Genomic DNA, 24,001 nt, shown 5'->3' on the forward strand with positions numbered 1-24,001 from the left:
ACTTCGCCTGCCTCCTGCAGGTTCAAACAGTGCTGGGAGTCATGCCTCATGTACGCTGGGCAGGGTCCAGGACGTCTCCTGCAGCCCCAGACGGCTGGCCACTAGGGATGATTGCCTTGTCAGCTGTGATGGCACTGTCTGAGCACGTCGCGTGGCAGCTGTTGGTGGTTGCGGCAGTGTCTGTACCTGTTGAGGGACACAGTAGGACGTCTCCTGCAGCATCGGATGGCTGCCCACTGGGGATGATGCTGGGGACTGTTGCTGAGGCAGCAGATGTGCAGGTGGCGGTGCAGGTGGTGGTGCAGGTGGCGGTGCAGGCGGTGGTGTCCACTGCCATACAGGTTGATGTTGTGGTTGACAGAAGGGGTGACTCTGGTCCTTCAGCCGGAGCCTCCATGCCCTGTCCTGACCTGCTCTTTGGCTTGTGTCACTTCCCCACCTTTGATGTTGCTGCTGGTGCCTTGCCACTGTCCCCTTTTGGCTTGGAGGAGCCCTTGCTTGCTGGTAGGTGCGGCTTCTCCCTCTGGCATGTGGGCACCTTCTTCACCTTGGCAGGTGGCGGAATGGTCTTCTCCTTGGCCTTGCTAGGTGGCACACTGGCAGCCCTGATGGGTGCCGCCCGCGAAGTGACTGGACTTCCTGATACCACTGTGCTGGAGGACTTAGTGGCTGAGGTGCTGGGCTGGGATCTGGACAGCCTGGCCCTAGGGGAAGAACCGGGGGAGGAAGGTGTAGGGAAGAGGTCAAAGTTTGCGAGGAAGAGTTTCTTAGACACACTGGGACGGGAAGATGGAGGGGCTTGGGAGTGGAGGAAGAAGTAGTGGTTGTAGGGGGTGTACGTCTGCTGAATTTGGGTGAAGGTGCATGGGCTGGAGGCTGTTGTGAGGTGGATGGCTGTTGGGTGAGTGTGTGCCTGTGTTTGTGTACTTTGGGAGGAGGGCTCACAGACACACTGGGAGAGGACACAGGGGATGTGTGAATGGTAGTGGGGGTGGTGATTGCATGTGAGCGGTGTGTGGTGATGGGCGTGCTGGTGATGGAGGTAGTGGATGAAGATGTAGTGCATGCAGCTGTGAGTGAAGACGAGAAAGGGAGGGAGGAGGAGGACGTGGAGGAGGGGGACACAGTGGATGTTGGTATGTCTGCATGGGGATGGTGCTTGTGTGAGTGCCAGTGGGATGTGTGGTGCTTGTGTTTGCCATGTCCACTCTTGTGTGTTGATGTGTGTGCATGCTGGTCTGATGGTGTGCTTGGGATAGGCTGAGGTACAGGGGATTGGGTCTGGGTGGGGGAAGTTGGAGGGGGGAGGCTGAACACAGGGACAATGGCTGCCATCAGTGCTGAGGTCAGAGCCTGAAATGCTCTCTGTTGGGCCGCCACGCGTGAATGAATGCCCTCCAGGTATGCATTTGCTTGCTGCAAATGCCTCTCAACACCCTGGATGGTACTCAAAATGGTTGATTGCCCAACAGTGGGGATCTCAGGAGGTCAACAGCCTCCTCACTGAGGGCAGGGGCTGAGCTGCCTGGGGCGAAGGAGATGCCCAACTTCCTGGGTGAGCGGGCACGGGAAACTCGATGAGGGGCTGCTGGGAGGGCGGTGCTGGTAGGGGGGGGTGGCAGCTGAACTACAGTGGTGCCCGCCACCACAAGGGAGCTCCCATCAGAGAAGGAGTCGCTGGTGTCTGCTCCTGTCCCCGTCCCACTGGCGCCTTCTGACTCCGCTACTTAACCCTCCAGGGCCATGTGGGATGCAGCTCCCTCCTGCTCCGGTGCCACTGCTCCTCTGCCAGATGATGCTGATGTACACAAGGACAGGGTGACAAAGCAAAAAGAGGGGTAAAGACAGAAGAGACACATGATCAATGCCTGCAACACCACTACCGTTGGCGGACACAACACACAGGGAGCAGCCCTATGCACTAAGCCATGCACTGACAGCGCAGGGGAAAATCACATACCCATAGGGAACTCTGTCGAGAACCATTTTATGCACAGCTGGAAGCCCTAGGAGCCTGACAAGGTGTAGAGGGCAAATACCACCTTTGGGGTTGGACTGGGAATGAGGCTGCAAATCAATGGATCTACCTTTGCATGTCTGCCCTGGCCTACCGGAACCCACAGCCCACCTCCCCCACCCATACACCTCGTAAAGCATGCAAAGTCAGCTGAATGAGAGTGTACTCACCCCTTTGTGGCTGCTGTGAAGCCCTCAAGCACCCATCCAACTCCGGATATGCCACCGCCAGGATCCGGTACATCAGGGGGGTCATGGTGCGAAGGGCACCCCTTCCACATTGGGAGGCCATCCCCAGCTGGGCCTCTGCCATCATCTTGGTCTAGCGGCGCAGGTACTCCCATCTTTTCCGTCAGTGGGTGCTCCGTCTAAGGTAGACCCCCAGGATCCGCACTTCCTTGGCGATTGCACGCCAAATACCCTTCTTCTCTTGGGCGCTGACCTAGAGGAAAAGTGAAGTAAAAATGGATGTTACTCCCCTGTACATTTCCTCTCACACATTGGCCACAAACCTCCCACCCTGGCCCAGAAATACATACACACACCATCCTCACAAGCTGGCCTGTCCTCCCCGTCTCTTCCATCCACGACACTCCATACAATCATGTGCCATCCACCATGCACACAGTTTACTCACCTGTCTGTCTGGAGGACCGTACAGTTGTGTGTACTGGGGGAGGACCCCATCCACTAGTCTGTCCAACTCCTCTGAAGTGAAGGCAGGGGCCCTTTCCCCAGACACTGTAGCCATTGTCGCTTCCAGACACAGGTCACAGCAGCACTTGCAGTGTAGGTCCTCTCCTGTTGAAATTCAGGTATCAAGTGAGTGAACAGATAGAAAATGGCGGTCACTTCTGCAGCGGTGCGTACAGTCACCACTGGCGTACATCGTCATTGGCTCCTGGGACCCATAGGGCCCAATGATAACCAATGCTGAATTGCGCCGAGGTCTTCGACCGCCTACTACGACGGTGTACAACGCCAGCACAGTTACCTCGTTTCCTCTTGTCCCACCTCACAGGTCAGGCAGCCACCATTTCAGGGGGCCACATGGCAGGCCAAATAACTGCGTCACACCTATTTAGGCCAGGAATACGAACAGACAAAGGTACATAGAGGAAATGTAACGTTTATACAAAACACCCTTGTGAAACCTATCTGTTTTATGACCCTCTGCTCACCGTTCTCTTCCATAGGGCTCGTCCGCTGGTGCAGGTGATGAAATGGCAGCATCCTCCGGTGTACAGACCCCTGGTGGACCTGTCGACAATAGAATAATTATCACTTACAGACTTGATCATGCAACAATCCAGGAACTGTGTGCCCAGTTGGAGCCTGACCTGATGTCAGATATCCGCCATCCAACAGTAATACCCCCTCTAGTGCAGGTCCTGTCAGTACTCCATTTCCGGGCCAGTGGGTCTTTTCAAACAAAAGTAGCCATGGCATCAGGGATGTCCCAGCCAATGTTCTCTAACGTGTTGTCCAGAGTGTTATCTGCCCTGCTGAAACACATGCGCAGCTACATCGTTTTCCCTCAGGTGGAGGATCTGCCCACAGTGAAAGGTGACTTTTATGCCCTGGGACATATCCCCAACATCATTGGTGCCATTGATGGTACACATGTGGCATTTGGCCCCTTGCAGGAATGAACAGGTGTACAGAAACTGGAAAAGCTACCATTCTATTAATGTGCAGATGGTGTGTTTAGCAGACCAGTACATCTCCCATGTGAATGCCAAGTATCCTGGCTCAGTGCTTGACGCTTACATTTTGAGGAATAGCAGCATCCCTTATGTGATGGGGCAATTCCAGAGGCAGCGTGTGTGGCTAATAGGTGAGCCTAAAGTCCCCACACAGTTTCATTTACTGTCTGGGTATGGGAGATTCCCTAATGTTTGGAGGATGTCTAACAGTTGTCCCTCGATATTTGCAGGTGACTCTGGTTACCCCACCCTGTCATTGCTACTGACCCCAGTGAGGAATCCCAGGGCAAGGGCAGAGGAATGCTACAATGAGGCACATGGGTGAACTAGGAGGAAAATAGAGCGCACCTTCGGCCTCCTGAAGGCCAGATTCCGGTGCCTCCATCTGACAGGTGGATCCCTATACTACTCACTGAAGAAGGTGTGCCAGATCATCGTGGCCTGCTGTATGTTGCACAACCTGGCTTTGTGATGCCAGGTGCCTTTTCTGCAGGAGGAAGGGCCTGATGGTGGTCTTGTGGCAGCTGTGGAGCCTGTGGGCAGTAAAGAAGAGGAAGCAGAAGAAGAAGATGTAGACAACCGAAACAACATCATCATGCAATACTTCCAGTGAGACACAGGTAAAAGGATGGAACTGCTTTCCACATCTCATACTATTGTAGGACCTAGCATAAATCTGCCTTTTTACCTCTGTGTATGGACCCTGACTTGTCACTTTGGGTTTCCATTTCACAGATCTGGGTCCCACTTTGTTGCCTCTGCTATGTTTACTGCTGGCCTACAGCTGTGTAACATTGGTGTGTGAACAAGTACATTGACATTGCTATATTTCAGAGATGTTGCAATTACACATTTGTGAAAGCACAGACTGACTTGATTGTTTTATGATTCAAGGGTGTTTATTTCTGTGAGAATAAGTGGAGGGGTGTGCAATGGGCTGGGGTGATGGTGGAGGATTGTCCATGGCAGAGTCCAGTCTCTTGGTCTCACAGGCGCATTGTCCAATGGGGCATAGGAAGGGGAGCAATGGCAGTTTAAGGTGGACAGGGTGACACAGTGGGACAGAAGGGTGACGTTCAGGAGGGTCTTATTTCCTGGCGGGGGTCTTGGCAATGTTCCCTGTCTTGTTCCTGGATCTCAAGGACCGTTTGCGAGGTGGTTCTCCTTCTGCAGGGGGTGGGGTGCTGGTGGCCTGTTGGCCCTGTGGTGGTGCCTCCTGTCCACTAGCGCCGATGGAATTGGAGGGCTGTTCATCATCCAGGCTAGTGTCAGAGGCCCGTTTGTGTCCCACTGTGTCCCTCATGGTGTTGACAAGGTCTGCCAGCACCCCTGCAATGGTGACCAGGGTGTTGTTGAAGGACAACAAGTCCTCCCTGATCCCAAGTTAGTGTTCCTCCTGCAGCCGCTGAGTCTCCTGAAACTTGGCCAGTAACGTGCCCATGGTCTCCTGGGAATGGTGGTATGCTCCCATGATGTTGGAGAGTGCCTCACGGAGAGTGGGTTCCCTGGGCCTGTCCTCCCCCTGTCGCACAGCAGTCCTCCCAGCTTCCCTGTTATCCTGTGCCTCTGTCCCCTGAACCGTGTGCCCACTGCCACTGACCCCAGGTCCCTGATTTTCTTGGATTGGTGGGTTTGCCTGGGTTCCCTTTAGTGGTGGACACACTGCTGAATGACGTGTCCTGGGGACAGAGGCATGGGCACGCTGGGTGGGTGCTGCGGTGGTGTTTCCTGAGGGGAGAGGGTCTGTGGTGGCTTGTGACAGTGGCAGGGGAACTGAGTGTCCAGAGGTCCCTGATGGGCCGGGCTGGCCATCTTGATCCAGGCGTGCAGAGCTGCTGTCATCACTGTGGGCCTCTTCTGTGGGGGGACTGGATATGTCTGGCACCTCCTGTCCGGTGACATTGGGTATGGGTCCTGTTGGGGTGTAAATGCATAGTTTTAGTATCTGTGTGTGCCACCTTGTGCATTGGGTGAGGTACCCTCTACTCCTATGCTTGAATAATTGTGTTTGCCCTTTTTTGATAGTTGGTTTGAGGTCTGTGTGGGTATCTGTACTGGACATGCTTTGGTGATGGGGGTCCATGCATAGGTGTTGCATGCAGGGCCTTGGTATTGGGATGTGTGGGTTGTGATAGCGGGACATATGTGAGATGATGGAGTGATGGGAGTGAGGGCAAGGGTGGGATATGTGATGGCATGCAGGTGGGGTGGGGGATATAGTAGTAAAGGTATGACTTACCAGAGTCCAGTCCTCCTGCTACTCCTCAGGATGCAGATTTGCTCCTCCCATGTTGTTAGTTGTGGGGGAGTAGGTGGGGGACCACCACCAGGCCTCTGTACAGCAATCTGGTGTCTTGACACCACAGAACGCACCTTCCCCCGTAGGTCGTTCCACCTCTTCCTGATGTCATCCCGTGTTCTTGGATGCTGTCCCACTGCGTTGACCCTGTCGACGATCCTCCGCCATAGCTCCATCTTCCTAGCAATGGAGGTGTGCTGCACCTGTGATCCGAAAAGCTGTGGCTCTACCCGGATTATTTCCTCCACCATGACCCTGAGCTCCTCCTCTGAAAACCTGGGGTGTCTTTGAGGTGCCATGATGTGGTGTGGGTGATGTGTGAGGTGCTGTCTGTTGTGATGTGTGGGGGGATGTGTTGGTGTGTGTTGTTTGAGGTGCGTGGAGGTTGTATGAGTGATGGTGTTGTGTGCCTGTGGATGCTGGTGTTGTGTTTGCTAATCTCTCTCTCTGGGCTTCTTCCAAAATTGTTCTTTGTAAGGGTTTGTGGGTAATGAGGGTGGGGGTTTTATAGTGTTGTGGGTGTGTGGGTGTGGTGTGTGTATGAGTGTCAGGTGTGTGTATTTAGAATTGTCCTATGTGGCTGTGTTTTGTAAATGTGTGTGTATTTTGAGCCTGGCGGTGTGTACCGCCAATGGATTACCGCGGTTGTGAGACCGCCTCGTTGATTCGTGGGTCGTGATACTGTGGGCGTATTCTTGTTGGCGTGATGGTGTAGGTTTTGGTATCGCCAGTTTATCACTGACCTTTGGTGTGGCAGACGTGTGGGTGTCTGTATTGTGGTGGATTCCGAGATGTGGGTCGTGACACCTGTAGCGGAATTCCGCCACCGCAACAGTATGTTGGCGGTCTTCAGCACGGCAGAAAGTGGGATTTATCACCAGGGTTGTAATGAGGGCCTATATGTCCTACCTTAACCATATACTGCACCCTGTCCTTGGGGCTACCTAGGGACTACCTTAGGGGTGTCTTCTATGTTGTATATGTCTTATATGTAAGAAAAGAGAAGGTTTAGACCTGGCAAGTGGGTACACTTGTCAAGTCGAATTTACAGTTAAAACTGCACACACAGATACTGCAGTGGCAGGTCTGAGACATGATTACAGAGCTACTTATGTGAGTGCCACAACCAGTGCTGCAGGCCCACTAGTAGAATTTGGTTTACAGGCCCTGGGCACCTCTAGTGCACTGTACTAGGTACTTACTAGTAAATCAAATATGCCAATCATGGATAAGCCAATTGCATACACATTTTGGATAGCAGTGGTAAAGTGCCCAGAGTAACAAAAACAGCAAACACAGAGTCCAGCACACATCAACAACCTGGGAAACAGAGGCAAAAAGTTAAGGGAGATCACGCTAAAGATTAAGGCCCATATTTATACTTTTTTACGCTAAACTGCGCTAACGCAGTTTAGCGTCAAAAAATTTCGCGCCGTCTAACGCCATTCTGAAGCGCTATGCGGGCGCCGTATTTATGGAATGGCGTTAGGCGGCGCAAGCAGACCGGCGCTGCCTGGTGTGCGTGGAAAAAAAACACGTAGACCAGGCAGCGCCGGCGTAGGGGGAAAATGGCGTTAGGGCGTCTTAAAATGGGGCAAGTCAGGTTGAGGCAAAAAAATCGCCTCAACCCGATTTGCGCCATTTTTAACGACGCCCAGACGCCATTTAAATGACTCCTGTCTTAGTAAAGACAGGAGTCATGCCCCCTTGCCCAATGGCCATGCCCAGGGGACTTATGTCCCCTGGGCATGGTCATTGGGCATAGTGGCATGTAGGGGGGCACAAATCAGGCCCCCCTATGCCACAAAAAAAAATAAAAAAATAAAAATAAAAAATACTTACCTGAACTTACCTGAATGTCCCTGGGGTGGGTCCCTCCATCCTTGGGGGTCCTCCTGGGGTGGGCAAGGGTGGCAGGGGGAGTCCCTGGGGGCATGGGAGGGCACCTGTTAATAAAAAGGCGTTAAAAAGTGGCGCAAATGCAGGGTTTTTTGACCCGCCCACTCCCGGGCGTGATTTTTGCCCGGGAGTATAAATACGACGCATTTGCGTCGCCGTCATTTTTGCAGACGGGAACGCCTTCCTTTCATCTCATTAACGCAAGGAAGGCGTTCACGCAAAAAAATTACGCTATTTGCCCATACTTTGGCGCTAGACGCGTCTAACGCCAAAGTATAAATATGGCGTTAGTTTTGCGCCGAATTTGCGTCGAAAAAAACGACGCAAATTCGGCGCAAACGAAGTATAAATACGGGCCTGAAGGTCTTACACATATAGTCCCCTTTTTCTCTCTGTATGTGACCCAGGACACAGGCTTTTGAAATTTGACAGTTTCCACCCATTTGAGAATTTCCTGTACAGTCAATTTTTGAGGATTAGAAAGAACTGTAATTATATGGAGGACTATAAGCAACAGGGAGGGGAGTTAGCTGAACAAATTGAGACATAGACACTATCCAGATTTGATCATCCTTAAGAGTTAAAAACATGTGGGAAATCAAAATAGGGACACAATTCTTGAACCATCCAACACCTTGTCAGGTCACTCCAATCCATTAATGTGTGTAATAACAAATAATGAAGCCTCCAACTACATCAAGATGATTATCAACAAAAAATTGTGCAGAATCAGTTCTGGTTGTTTTGGTTTTGAGAAACTGAGATTTGCTGATAAAAGAGGCCATCAGAAGCTCAGTTTTTTTGGTCCATACTCAACCATCTACAACCTCGACCAAAGCTAGTGTGGTTTCATATATGTGGGGTCTACCACCACTTGTTGGGAACTTCCTGTGTTGGTTTTGCAGTGTATGTCACCTAGCGAATCCCACTAAGACAATAGACCTAGGTCTGAGAATGGACTTTAAGAAAACACACAAATTGCAATACCACACAGGTGGTTTATATGATCACCTGTCCATGTAATTTGCATTACATAGGGGTGACCAGCCATAAAATAAGGACGTGAATGGAGAACACAAGAGCAACATCTGATGTAAAAGAATTACCACCTAAATGAGAAATCATTATCTGAGACTATTAATAATTTTCAGTGAGCTATTTTTGAAACAATAGATAATGTTGATAAAAGCACAGAGAAAACTCTCTTTGAGAAAGAACAATGGTGGATCAATGGCTACCAGATGCTTAAAACAGTGCTTAACAATGACATCTCTTGGTTGGCCTTTTCCTAATCGAAAGAGCATTTCAACACATACTCCTTTTTCAGACAGTGTTTTTTCTCATGCAACTACGAAGTTCTAATGTTTTAGTATTTTCTGGCTAGACCTCCTTGTTATGAGTATGAATGCAGATTTGTGTCTCTTTAGTTATGTATATTTTTTTCTTCATAACATACTCCTGCATAACACCCTTTTAGAATCTAGTGTAACATGTGCATCTAATAAAATACTTTGTTGTTATTTATTCGTAGGATTTGTTTTCTGATTCAAGATTGTTTCCTCTATGTATAGTTACTCTAGGTGGGACATTTCCCACAAACTTCAAATATAATTGATCAACCACATTTTTTATAAATATTGTGGAGTAGGTTTTATTTGTAATGATAACATAATTGACTTATATTGGACTTGTTTACTACTGTTTTTAAAAGACCTATTGTGCACATTGTAAATTCCACATGGCAAATCCATCCATAACTTATTGACAATAGCAACAATAATATGAAGTCCTTTCTTCATTTCCATGACATCATGAGAATACATGCATACCTCTAGTGGTGGGCGATTTTGGATGCATTCAAAAACCCTGGTGGTGCCTCAGGCTATTAACATCCACGATGTGCAAGCTCAGACAAGTGAAACTCCTGGGTCAGCAACCTTGACTTTTTCCTACCTGTTCCCAATCAAACATTAGCACTTTTTAAATTTAATAAAGTAACTCTATAGGAAAAGTAGGCCTTGCATGCGCGCCCACGTGCCGGGCTACCAGCGTGCCTTACCTTTTGGAGACGCCGGCCCCCTTCCTCCCGACCCCACCTGAGCCCCCGGTGGTCTGATGCGGAGCCAATAGGTTATGTTCATCTATCACCCATCCATGGGGTTCCCTTCCTTTTCAGTGCCTACCACCCTCTATACGAATTACCTACCACCACGCATATTTCCCCCCAGGTTTCGACACAGTACACTCCCTCACCCTCCCCCGTTCCGTCCCCATTCCCTCTCATTACTTTTTCCCCGGCCAGTGCCCTTGTTCTTGTTTTTTCATTTGTCCTTGTTTTTGTTCCCGTCCTTCCTCCTGTTTTCACTCTACACCCTTCTCATAGTTTCATACCTCTGTTCCACTTTCTCCCTTCTCTCTCCTTTCTCATGAATATTGAGTCCCTGTTTCTGTCGTCTCCTTGCGGATTCTGGCTCCCCTATCTTACAGTTTAAAATTAATCCTAGAACACTGGAACATCGAGACCAACACTCCCTACTCTTAGGACTTCAAGTCTAGCACCAACTACCCTCCCTCTTCTACTAACATGATCATCATGGTCTCAAACTCTATGTTCTAAATGGGGGCGCCCCCCAACACCTCAATGCCCCCAGAGTGTACTTGACAGGGTAATCAGGCAAGTCATCTCATCGCATATCCCCCCTCCCCGACCCGCCCTGTATGCTCATCGGCCCGCTTCTCCAGACCTATTGATCCATCCTGATCCCTCTTTGACCTCCCTTCTTCTCTTTCGTCACCTACCACTGAATAGTGGAACCCGGGACATACACAAGCCACACATCCCCTCCCATAGACTCTCCCGGTAACGTCCCTACCCTGTGGGGTCCCCATTTCTGTCACCCACAGATGTGGTGGTCATGGTGTTAAGAGGTGGGAGGTACCTGATTAATGAGTGGGGAATAACGTAACAATCTGGACCAACTGTGAATACTGTCATTGGGATTTGTTTAGAACTGTGGTCGTCTCTTTCTATAACTATGATGCTACTTATGTTGGAATATGATGTTGAAATCATGCTGACCATTTGGTAATGCTGTAACCTCACACGCTCTCTGCCTTCTACATTTTTTATTTCGTTTCAGTAGGGGGATGGGGCTGAGTACAGAACATCTGCCTATTGTGTGTTGTATGAGGTTAGAGCACTATGTTAATTTTTCTGCTCTTGATTTTCTTTTTGTTTCCACAAATCCTTAATAAAGAACTACAACACAAAATAAAAGTAGGCCTTGCAGTATTGAAAAATGAATGTAAGAGTTTTTCAGCACCAGGATATGTAAATCCTGATAGTACATGTCCAACGTTTTACATTAACTACATTCTGCCCTGTGCGCTGTATAGGGCCTACCTAGGGGGTAACTTCTATGTGTTTAAAAGAAAGGTTTAGGCATGGTGAAAGGTTTATTTTGCCAAGTCGTACTGGCAGTTTAAGACTACACACAGGCTGCAATGGCAAGCCTAGGACAGGTTTTAAATGGCTACTTAAGTGAGTGGCACAATAAGTGCTGTAGGTCCACTAGTAGCATTTAATTCACAGGTTCTGGGGAAATGGTATACAACTCTACAAGGGAAATATAAGTAAATTAAATATGTAAGTCAGTTTGACCATCTTTTAGGGAGTAAGCACTTGAGCACTGGTTAGCAGTGGTAAGGTGCATAGAATCCTAAGGCCAAAAAAATAAATTAAAAAAAACAGGACGGGAGAAGGCAAAACGTTTGGCGGAGAGATCACACCTAAGTTGTCCAGTCCAACACCAGGTTAGTTGGTCAAAGGGTGACCAAGGGATATCTGGAACACTAGGAACACTACTGGGTATTTCAGCTATACCAATTTGCCATAAACCTCACTATGCAACTGTAGGTGGCAGGGAGAGAGGATGCAGCTGGATTGCCAGGGCTCCCTTTTAGGTAATGATGAATACTGCAGTTGAAGTAAAAGATGATGAGGCCCTGGATATGATGCCAAGGTGATGTGAGGTGAATGGCATGTGTTACGAAAACTTACTGAGATTGATATATGCTACGCGTATAGTGTGCCTGGTAATTAAAAAATAATTTGTCCTTTGATAAGAACTGTCCCTAAAAGGTAAAAGTATGTAAATGTTCTGCGGTTGCAGAAGCCTTCTGCAGATCATCGCGAGTTTTTATTTCATACTACTTCTTGTGTAAGGATATTTAATTTCATATTAAAAATGAAAATAAATAAAACATGTTACGATCTGGAGTGCGTGAGCAGCTAGTGAAACTAACAATTCAGGCCAACAGGGATCCACTATGCGCTACTAATTTGGTGATAGCCATGCATCAAATGTCTACGTGGCCAGTGTTTCGCTACGTTGTATTTTCTCATCAAAAGATTTATCATAAACAAAAATAACGTTTTTTTACATAAAAAAATGATTGGCCACACTGTAATCAATCAAAGGCCCCTGCTTCGGGCCAGCTAAGTTGGCTGAAGCACGTATTACTTTCATAAGCCGGCCTATGTATCAAAGGAGTCTGAGGCATCTATAGATGAACATGGCTCTTGGACCATCGAGGAAGTAATCTGGCAGGTGCAGAAAGTAGCCCTCTGAAGTGCAAATGCGAACAAATCACTAGTCCTGCAAAGTGGAATGAGGTGTGTCATTATGTGTGGATCGGTTTGGAACAATTTCTAAAATAGTCTATTTAATACATGCAAGATACAGATCGTTTTATTTACGTGTTCTCTTGTAAACATACCTTTGAAATCCGGTATAAACTAGTATACAACATCGACAGATACGCCCTTTAACGACATATGTACTCTTTGTTAGCGTTTGCCCGCTTCCAAAAACGAGTTTTGCTTCGTAAAAATAACGCCTAGGGCCAGATGTAGGAAGCGTTTTGCATGGTGCAAACAGCAAATTTTGCTGTTTGCGCCATGCAAAATGCACATTGCGATGCTCATTCCCATTTTGTGCGTCGGTAACCAGGTTACCGACTCACAAAATGGGAATGCGACTCGCAAATAGGAAGGGGTGTTAACCTTCCTATTTGCGATTCGCATAGCGATGTAGAATTGCTTTGTGACCGCGAACGCAGTCTCAAAGCAATTCGCAGTTAGCACCCATTTCAAATGGGTGCTAACCCATTCGTAAAAGGGAAGGGGTCCCCTTGGAACCCCTTCCCCTTTGTGAATAGCTCTAAAAACATTTTTTTCAGAGCAGGCAGTGCACTGCCTGCTCTGAAAGATTGAAAAAAAAACATTTCATTTTTTCAAGTGTATTACAACTCGTTTTCCTTTAAGGAAAACGGGCTGCAATACAAAAAAAACTGCTGTATTAAAAAGCAGTCACAGACATGGTGGTCTGCTGTCTCCAGCAGGCCACCATCCCTGTGAGTGCTGCAAATTGCAAGGGGGTCACAAATTACGACCCACCTCATTAATATTAATGAGGTGCGTCTTTGCGACCCCCTTGCGATTCGCAGGTTGTGTCAGGGATACCATCCTGCATCCGATTTTGCGACTCGCAAATTGCATGTTCTCTTTCTTAAAAGCAACTTCTTCTGTTTTAATGGACGTGTGTGAAATGAGACAGTATATGCTGTAGGAGTCTTTCAATGTGTTCCCTGAGTAACTTGTGTCTTGTCACGTTTTTTCCTAAAGTTAAGCGGACGTTTAACCTGGAGGAGTACAGCTTTTCACAGTCCACCTTGGAACAGGTACAGTACGCAGCTTTCAATTTTTATAATAATGCATGGGTGCATGCGCCTTCGGTTTCCAGTAAACTGCAGGTACAATCAATACTGTTTTAAATCGGGTGTTTTTTTCAAGTTCAGAGGCAGGACTATTGTGCTTGAGAAACATTTGAGAGGGAATTTTCACAAAACGGCCAGTGGTAGGGGCAATAAAACTTACAGGTTTCACATCAGTCTCACCCTCAGCCTCTCAGCAGCCTCCTATTTATGTTTGTTGCTACGCGAGACGGAAGCCACGGAGTGGACTCTTCAGTAATGATATCAAATCGAGCATCTCTCCATTCCCACTTCCAGTAATATAACAGGCAAAGCGGCACTCTGCATATCATACATGCCAGACTGTTATCTCCCTATACAGGTCTAGTGATAATGTTGTCATTATAGCTATATTCTGAATACAGAACACACATGTAACACAAACATATTCAAGGGCTTAACTCGGACCCCGTTGAATTACCATGTGGTAAATATATTACATCAACTTTTTGTTTTACCATGGTATGGAATTACACTGTTTGTGCCAGATCCCGGCATTACCCCTCAATCTTAATAATAACCTAAGTAGTTGAAACAGAGAAAGGCTTTTTGAATCAAATATAGCAGTTGTCTTGCAGGAATATATAATGAGGGTATTTTTCTCTAAATCGAGGTGCGATTTACTAATTTCTCATGCCTGCATTTCCAGGACAAATGACATTTCACAGGGAAAAAGCTTTGGGAATGGATCTTAGTAACTATTTGATTAAACCATTCACATGGCATTGGCTCAGATGTACAGTTTTAAATCATACATGTAGAATAAGCTGTGGTGAAGATAGTCTGGTTACATCCTGAGAGGTCCGCTACAAGAAGATTTCAGGTGTCCCGAGTTTATCCTCTTAATTTAATGTTATCATCGCTGTGGTAAGAAGTAGAACACACAAGGAACGCAATCACTGGAATTTTGAACTTAGAGTTGGAGACCTTTTCCTCCCTGGATAGAAACAGGTCAGTACTATAACTAGTACATGAATTGGGTTTTCATTACTATTTTTAAGACAATAGCCAGTTGGCCTAGAGGGTGAGCTGGTGTTCCTCTTGCTCTAAGTGTATAGTGCATAGTATTTAAATAGAACCAGCTGTCTTATTTTTAGAAGATGTTTTTCCTTTCTCAGACACGTTTATAATATATCACTAATATAGGTACTGCAATAACCACACGTTATTTAAATACCAAGGCAGGTGTCAAGTCCAAGAAAATCTGTAGCTGCCCAGTTTGTCATTTATGACACAAGTGTAGTGCTCTAAACAGGCTTTGAGTATCGGTGATGGAAGCATTGAGGTGAGGCGAATGCTACCATTGGTAGTGGTAGATTTCAAAGTTTTGTGCACTTTATTAACATTTACGTTAAAACTGCGAATTTCAGTTTCACACCTTTTAAGTTGTTGCACGGAAAGATTGGCAACATTCATTCAGAGTCAATGTCACGAGCAAAACTGTGTTAAAGTTAACTTATGAGAAAACAGAGCACCCATTTCAGCATTCAGGAAAAATATTGGCACTTGTGCTTAAAAATTGCCAAATTCTGAAAAAAAATTACAAGTGGGAAAATGTAAGAAAAGTGTTAACCTCCTGGTTTGCCAAAAATCAGCAAGGACCAAATGCTATATTTTGTTATAAAACACCATGTATACTTTTAGTTTTTATACGATCGAATGAAAAACCTAGGGCCAGATTTATCAAAGCTTTTGGCATTCGCAAATGGTGCAAATGCCGGTTTGCGAATGCCGGTTTGCGAATGCAAAAAGCCATTTCAGAATGTATCAAAAGCATTCTGAAAGCAATTTTAAGGAATCGCTAAAATAGCGATTCCTTAAAATTGCGACCCTGTTTAGAGAGTCGCAAATTGCGACTCTCTAGGTAAGAAATCGCAAATAAGTATTCCTTATTTGCGATTTCTAAAGCACATGTAAGAAGCAATTCCTTAATGCGAGCTGGGCATTAAGGAATCGCTATTTACCACCAAGTTGAACTTGGTTGTAACCATGTGCAAATTTTAAAAATGCATTTAAAATGCATTTTTTAAATTTACATGTAAAGCACACATGTCCTTTTGGCATGTGTGAACCTTACATGTTGTAAAAAATATTTTGGGGTGCAGTAGAGGGGACCTAAGGCCCCCAGCACCCTGGACTTTGCATTTCCGAAAATTGCGAATTCCAGTTAGGAATTCACAATTTGGGACATGCAAAATATTGGCAAATATGGTCCGACAGGCCCATGGATGCGAATGGGGGCCGGTATCGCAATTTGCGATTCGGTAATAGCATTTGCGATTTTTAAGAAATCGCCATTACTGAATCGCAAATGTGATACATTGCATTTTGCAAATCAGAAATAGCAATTTCTTAAAAATCGCTATTTCTGATTCGCAAAAGGCATTCTTGATACATCTGTATCCGAGAGTGTTTTCTATTCCTGCAAAAGACAGAGAAGGAAAGGTGAATTGGGATGTCCATTCGGATTAGAAATTCCATCAATCAGTTTCAGTGCTTTCCATCACCAAAGGCTAACTGACATGCTTTCTACATTTTTTGGAAAAATATGTCCCAAATGGCTGAGTTTGGGTCCACACAGACATACTTTCCTAAAAAAATAAATATGTAAGAAAGTACTCAACACCCTACATACATGAAAAGGAGCATTATCATGTGCCACCCACCTGTCACTGATGAGTTCCAAAACGGATGCCTGAAATCTTTTACATGACCGTCCCTCAATGAAAGCCCTTGACAAACTTATAGGAGGGATCAGTGACAGTTGGTACAGTTTTATGTGCTATTTCTTATAGGGACTTAGGTATTTCTTCAATTATGTATTTGGGTGGAGACATATCCGTGTCTACTCAAAGATGGCTTTTTTTGCATATTGTTAAATCAAAAGAGTGTAATGTCTAGTCAGATTAAAGGAGAATCACCCTCAGTTAACCCCCGCTTAATCCCTTGGTAGCTTGGCACGAGCAGGCAGGTTTAACTTCAGAAGCAAGGTGTAAGGTATTTGTACCAACACACAAAGTAACTCAGTGAAAACACTAGAAAATGACACAACACAGGTTTAGAAAAATAGATACTATTTATCTAAACAAAACAAGACCAAAACGACAAACATCCAACATACACAAGTCAAGTTATGAATTTAAAAAGCAAAAGAGTCTTAAATCCTTTAGAGAACAGTGAGAACATTGTTAGCGTACAAAAGTACCTAGGTAGCGTCAAAATAAAGCCACACGGGCGAGTGTGTGTCGAAAAAGGCCAGCAATGTGTCGATTTCTCACTCGTAAGTGAGAGTGTGCATTGTTCCTCTGGTGGTTGGGTCAGCATGCGTAAGAGAGCAATGCGTCAATCTGGGCAGGCAGGCTTAGTGTTGATTTTCTGCGCCCAGCGATGCTGCGTAGAAATCCGGACGCACGATGTCAAGAAACCTCACTGATTGGGGGCCTGCATCATTAACATCAGCCACTGCGGGTGTTGCGCGTCGTTTCTCCAGCCATGTTGCGTGGGTCTCCCAGCCGCGATGCATGTGGAGCGTCGATTTTAGCTGCGAGGCCGGCGGCGCATCGTTTTTCAACCGCAAATAGGGTGGTGCGTCGAAAGTTTACTGCACAGCGGTATTTGCATGGATATCTGACATTTTCCACCAGCTGCACCTTTCAAGAGCCCAGAGATAGGTTACGGCACCACTTGGCAGGCAGGACCCTCAGCAGAAAGCCCAAGTTTTGTCAGAGAGAAGTCTTTGCTGTCCCTGAGACTTCAACAACAGGAGGCAGGCTCACTTCAAGTCCTTGGAGATTCTTCACCAGTCAAAGTCACACAAAAGTCCGTCTTTGTCCTCTCCCAGGTAGAAGCAGCTACTGCAGACCAACCCAGAAAAGCACAGTCACAGGCAAAGGAGCAGTACTCCTCCTCCAGCTTCTTGAGCCCTTCTCCTTGGCAGAGGTTCCTCTTGGTTCCTGAAGTAATCTGATTTTCAGGGGTTTTGGGTGCTCTTCTCATACCCCTTTCTGCCTTTGAAGTAGGCCTACTTCAAAGAGAAGTCTTTGTTGTTTTCAAGATACATAGTCTGCGTATAACGCAATGCAGTCTTCCTTCCCAGTAGGCCATGACCAGCCGCCAACCAAGGAGTCTTTTCTGATAAGCTTTGCGAGCAATTCCAGTGCGAAAAGGAGCGGGGATAGGGGACATCCCTGGCGTGTTCCCCGGCGGATACAAAATTGGTCTGACACTGCCCCGTTTAACTGCACTCGGGCCATTGGATTAGAGTATAAGAGTCCCAACAGCACTCGCTGAAGGTAGGACCAGTCCACCGTGTCGAATGCCTTCTCGAAGTCTAAGAGGAGCGCCAGAGGAGAAGTCAGAAGGGCCCGATTGGTCAGGGCCACGTGCAGTCGCCTAATAAATTCCTGGTGCTCCTAGCGGGCATAAAGCTGCATTGATCTGGATGGGTCAACGAGGGCAGCACCCTTTTCAATCTAGTGGGCAGAACCGTGGACAGTATCTTGAGTTCAGTGTTGAGCAGCGAAATGGGGCGATACGCAGAGCAGTGAGTGAGGGGGGTTAGTCTTAGGGATCACCACAATGGTGGCTTGGTCTAAACCGGGTTGGAAACTCCCAGTTTTCTCAGCCTCCTCGAACATGGTGCGCAGGTGGGGAGTTAGGATATCGCAAAACTTGGTGTAAAGCTCTGCCGGAAAACCGTCAAAGCCAGGTGTCTTGCCCGCAGTCAGCTCTGATATAGCAGCCTCGACTTCTTTGAGGCCAATAGGCTTGTCAAGGTCCTGCTTGTCCACCACTGAGATCTTAGGAAGGGACACCTCCTGCAACAAGGGGGCTTCACTTTTAACCTGGGGCCTAGGCCGCTCTTGTAGAGCTTCATGTAGTAGGTGGCGAAACTCTGTGCTATTTTGTACGACGTCTGGGAAATGGTTCCTGAGTTGTCAACGACTTCTGGGATGACTCTGCATACCATTGGTCTTGTCGCAAGCCAATGTAAGAGCTTGCCGTTTTTGTCTCCCCACCCGTATACAGGGGCTGCGGAGGCTCGCCACATGTGTTTCGCTGTCTCGAGAGTAGTGTGCCTAATCTCTTCTCTGACCAAAGCTAATTGCCGTGTGACAGATGCAAGTGTGGAGTCGTTGAGCTGGCCCTCCACACGCACAGCTCTGGCCTCGAGTGTCGACACTTTTTGATTGCGCGCGCGTTCCCGCACTCGAAGGAGATGCCTGGCATGTCCCCTGAGGGTGGCCTTACAAGCAGCCCAGATCATACCCGGGGATGGCACAGACCCAAGATTAAAGGTAAAGTAGTCAGAGAGGCAGTCCCCGAGGGGCTGAGCGTATTCACTATTCTGCAAGTACCAGGCATTAAGCCACCATACCGGGCGTCGGATCGCGTCAATATCGTCCAGCCGAAGAATTAGTGGTGCGTGGTCTGATACCCCATGAGGGATTATCTCCACCCCTGAGACTCGAGGAACATCAAGGGCTGGCACAAAGAAAAGATATATTCTGGCATGGGTGGGGTGCGCCGCTGACTTCTGAGTGTATTGTCGCACGTGGGGTTGCCAAGTCCACCACGCGTCACAGAGACCAAGGCCCTCCACCCATTTACGCAACCCTGTCGCCCTGGTGACTCGGCCTGAAGACGATGGCCGGCAATGTCTATCACTGGAGTTAGGTCAGAATTGAAGTCCCCTCCCAATATGGTTAGGCCCGGGGGAAGTCCCGCCACCACATCCCTGAGTGTCGTGAGAAGCCGCTCCTGTGCGCCCGAGGGGACATAAATGCTAAGTATGTTGATTGGATGCCCCCCAAGCTGTCCGGAGACTGCCACGTATCTTCCTTGTGGGTCCGACAGGGAGAGCCACCACCATTGGTAAAGAACGGTGCAACAAAACAGCCACACCCCTGGAGCCCCTGGAGAATCCTGCGTGGTAAATCTGTCGAAGCCCCCCCTCATGAGCATAGGGCACCTAGTACCAAACAAGTGTGTCTCTTGGAGCAAAACTATGGACGGGGCAAAGCGACGGATGAAGGAGAACATCGCAGATCTTTTAATTTTGTCTAGGAGCCCATTTACGTTCCAGGAGAGGACCTGGTTAGTCTGCTCTGACATGTGTAAGGAATCAGTAGTATTGCATGAAGTGTGCCCGTCTGAATGTCCCACTGCGACCAACTAATCAAGGGCATAAAAGCATAACACAAACCCAACCATACAAAACTTTGAGTAAACATTCCCACAAGACCCACCAACTGCCCCCCACCCCATACTTCCAACCCAGAAGCATCTGTCACCCTGAACTGTGCAAACAAGGTGTCAATTGCGAGTGTGGAGTGGTGGACCCCTCCATTAAGTCGGAGTTCTGCCATCCGGCCCTCCGCCACCCCGTGTCCATTGCCAGGGAGGGCGCCGCTGTCCCGACACACCCGGCTACACAATATGGCCCTCATTCTGACCTTGGCGGGCGGCGGAGGCCGCCCGCCAAAGTCCCGCCGTCAGCTTACCGTTCTGCGGTCGAAAGACCGCGGCGGTAATTCTGACTTTCCCGCCGCCCGCCAGCACAGCGGGAAAGAGGCTTCCACGATGAAGCCGGCTCGGAATCGAGCCGGCGGAGTGGAAGCTGTGCGACGGGTGCAGTTGCACCCGTCGCGTATTTCACTGTCTGCGCAGCAGACAGTGAAATACATTTAGGGGCCCTCTTACGGGGGCCCCTGCAATGCCCATGCCAGTGGCATGGGCACTGCAGGGGCCCCCAGGGGCCCCGCGACCCCCCCTACCGCCATCCGGATCCCGGCGGTCGGACCGCCGGGATCTGGATGGCGGTAGGGGGGGTCGGAATCCCCTCGGCGGCGCAGCAAGCTGCGCCGCCGTGGAGGATTCAATGGGGCGGCGGTACACTGGCGGGAGCCCGCCAGTGGTGCCGGTCCGACCGCGGCTTTACCGCCGCGGTCGGAATCCCCATTGGAGCACCGCCGGCCTGTCGGCGGTGCTCCCGCGGTCCTCCGCCCTGGCGGTCTTTGACCGCCAGGGTCAGAATGACCGCCTATGTCTGTGTGTCAGTTTCAGGAGAGCAAGGGGGATTGGCTAAAATGCTCCCCCTCTCGAGCCAGTCTCCCCTCTTCAGAGCCACCTGGTATGTTTTTGCCCCCGGGGGGCTCGGACTCAGTCGTCCATCCTCCCCCGACGTGCCATGCAGGCCACTCCGCCTTCTCCGGTGGGAATGGGTACGCCTGTCTCTTCCCCGCACTCCCGGGGGGCCGCCGGGGTCTGACACCAGCTGGCCATCCCCAGGCCGGAGGGAGGCCTCTCCGAGGCACTCGATGATCCTCGGTGAGCCAGTCCCACGCAGCCTCCGGCCAGTCAAAAAAGAAGGCTTTCCCGTTCATGAGGACCTTAAGGCGTGCGGGGAAGCGGAGCATATAAGTCAATTGCATCGCCCTGAGTTTCTGCTTGACCCCTTCGTACCAGCGGCGTCTGTCATGCACCTCACGGGTGTAGTCTGGGAAGATGAGGATCTTGTGCTTGTCCCAGCGGAAGTCTGGCTGTGCTCTTGCTTCTCTAAGGATTGCATCCCGGTCTTTGAAGTTGAGGAATCTTGCAATCATTGGCTGCTGGGGGCCACCCGGCGGGGGTCGGGGTGCGAAAGCCCTATGAGCGCGCTCAATAGCGAACCAAGGGGAGAGCCACTGATCAGGGACCCACGATTTGATCCAGCGCTCCAGGAAATGAATTGCGCAGCTCGCCTCCGCTCCCTCCAGGAATCCTACAAAGTGCAGGTTATTGCGCCTGGAGCGGTTTTCAGCATCTTCCGCCCTGTGGTGGAGCTCACCTGTGCGAGTCTGATGCTGGGCAACTTTAGCCTTGAGGTCTGCAATTTTATCCTCTGCCTGGGAGACTCAATACTCAACTTCTTTAATATGACCCACTGCTGTCCGCAGATCCTGTCGCAGCAGGCTCACATCCTCTCGCACCTCACCAACCTTAGGGCCTGATTTTAACTCTGGCGGGCGGCGGAGGCCGCTCGCCAGAGTTCCCCCCTACAGAATACCGCACCGCGGTCGTAAGACCGCTGCGGTGATTCTGGGTTTTCCACTGGGCTGGCGGGCGACCGCCAAAAGGCCGCCCGCCAGCCCAGTGGAAAACAACCTTCCCACGAGGACGCCGGCTCCGAATGGAGCCGGCGGAGTGGGAAGGTGCGACGGGTGCAGTTGCACCCGTCGCGAATTTCAGTGTCTGCTGAGCAGACACTGAAATTCTTTGTGGGGCCCCCAGGGGCCCCACAACACCCCATACCGCCATCCTGTTCCTGGTGGCAGAGCCGCCAGGAACAGGATGGCAGTATGGGGTGTCAGAATCCCCATGGCGGCGCAGATGGAGGATTCTTTTGGGCAGCGGAAAACCGGCGGGAGACCGCCGGTTTTCCTCTTCTGACCGCGGCCGAACCGCCGCGGTCAGAATGCCCTGCGGGGCACCGCCAGCCTGTCGGTGGTGCTCCCGCCGACCCTGGCCCCGGCGGTCTATGACCGCCGGGGTCAGAATGACCCCCTTAGTCTCAACTGCCAACTGCAAGGACTGGATGGCCTGAAGGATCGTGTTGACCCCTTCTGCAGTGGTGGTCTCTGGCACCGGGTCGCCTACCGCGCGGAAAGAACGATTGCCTGGCGAATTGGTCAATGCGTTGCTACGACGTGGGCAGCTGCTTACTTGTTTTGTCTTTCCCCATATCCACTTCCGGTCTGTATCTCAGCACCAAATTGAGTCACTCCTGGGCTGGCCACCTACCTTCTTGACCGCTGTTTCCTGGCAACCCTATTTCGGTGTGCCGCGCAGTCACCTCGGCCCGTGGTCCGGGCCCACCGTCTTTCCAGCCAGGACCCCTGACCCCCGCTGCACCGCCGGCCGGCCTGTATCTCGTCACCAGATCAGATCATGCCTGGGCTGGCTGCCCACCTTCTCTGCCACTTTTTTGTCCCCCACTTCTCTTCGTGGGGTAGGCCACCCCGCCTCAAACCACCTCACCTCCACGGGGCCCGCATACACCATCCCCTGGTCTCTGATTGTCTCCTCCGGGTCGCCGCGGGCTCGGTGGGGCCCCAGAACTGTCGGGGGCAGCAAGTGCCCCCGGCTCCACGTGGACCCCTGGCACCCCTCTTTCGGTGCGTTGCACCATCACCTCGGCCCGTGGCCCATGCCCACCATCTCTCCAGCTGGGACTGTCGAACTCCGCCGCACAGCCGGCCAGCCACCGCACCAGCACAACCCGCCGCTCCGACTCCAGCCGCCAGGCAGGATCCACTGGCACTTCTCGGGGTGCAGGGCCCAAGGACGCCGGGGCCCGGCCACAGCACGTGCCACAGGCCTCCTCGTCGCCGCTGAATGCCTCCCAGCCACAGCACGGGTCTCAGGCCGGGGCCCGCAGGGGCGGGGCACTCCTTGTCTTCTTCACCGCGGATCGCGGCAAGGATCATAGATGGGGCCATCGGTGCTTTTCCCTCCGGGAGCGCTGCCACAGATACGGGGCACTGCTCCAGGCGGCCGCCGCTGCCCCATGGAGAGTCCACTCCTATCAGTGGGCCCAAAAGCGGACAGCAAGCACCTGCTCCACCCGGCCGAGCCTCCCTCCAGGCTCTGCCACACCTGGACCCGGGGTTCGGGCCCCCACACCACCTCAGCGGACCCCCATGTAGGCAGGGGCCAAGTAAGAATTGAATGGGCGCAGGGACGGCAGGGCAATACGAGGCGGATAACGGAGGGGTCCGGAGCACTCTTAGAGTGCAACCGCCATCTTGACACCTTTGGCCACGCCCCCCAAGATGTATTTTTGAATTGTGAGTTCAGATACCCCAAGCTCCACATGTCTATCTGCTCCCAAAGGGAATCTGCGCTTTAATCATATTTAAAGGCAGCCCCCATGTTAACCTATGAGAGAGATAGGCCTTGCAACAGTGAAAAACTAATTTGGCAGTATTTCTCTGTCAGGACATGTAAAACACACAAGTTCATGTCCTACTTTTAACATACACTGTATCCTACCCATGGGGCTACCTAGGGCCTACCTTAGGGGTGCCTTACATGTATAAAAATGGAAGTTTTAGGTATGGGAACTGCAGTGGCAGGTCTGAGCCATGTTTACAGGGCTACTAATGTGGTTGGCAAAATCAGTGCTGTAGGCCCACTAGTAGTATGTGATTTACAGACCCTGGGCTCCTCTAGTGCCCTTTACTAGGGACTTACTGGTATATCAAATATGCCAATCATGGATAGCCAA

General features: G+C 49.8%; 1 protein-coding gene across 1 annotated transcript in view; it reads left to right on the top strand.

The window, feature by feature from the left end:
- The window catches only part of LOC138245863 (ATP-binding cassette sub-family A member 9-like), a 2,236,336-nt gene that overhangs the window by 2,195,157 nt on the left and 17,178 nt on the right, over window positions 1–24,001 (top strand). Inside the window, exon 38 of the mRNA XM_069199841.1 lies at window positions 13,607–13,662. Coding sequence (XP_069055942.1) covers window positions 13,607–13,662 — 56 coding nt within the window. The remainder of the gene's footprint in view (window positions 1–13,606; window positions 13,663–24,001) is intronic.

This window comes from Pleurodeles waltl, chromosome 7 (genome assembly GCF_031143425.1).
Source record: "Pleurodeles waltl isolate 20211129_DDA chromosome 7, aPleWal1.hap1.20221129, whole genome shotgun sequence".
Lineage (NCBI taxonomy): Eukaryota > Metazoa > Chordata > Amphibia > Caudata > Salamandridae > Pleurodeles > Pleurodeles waltl.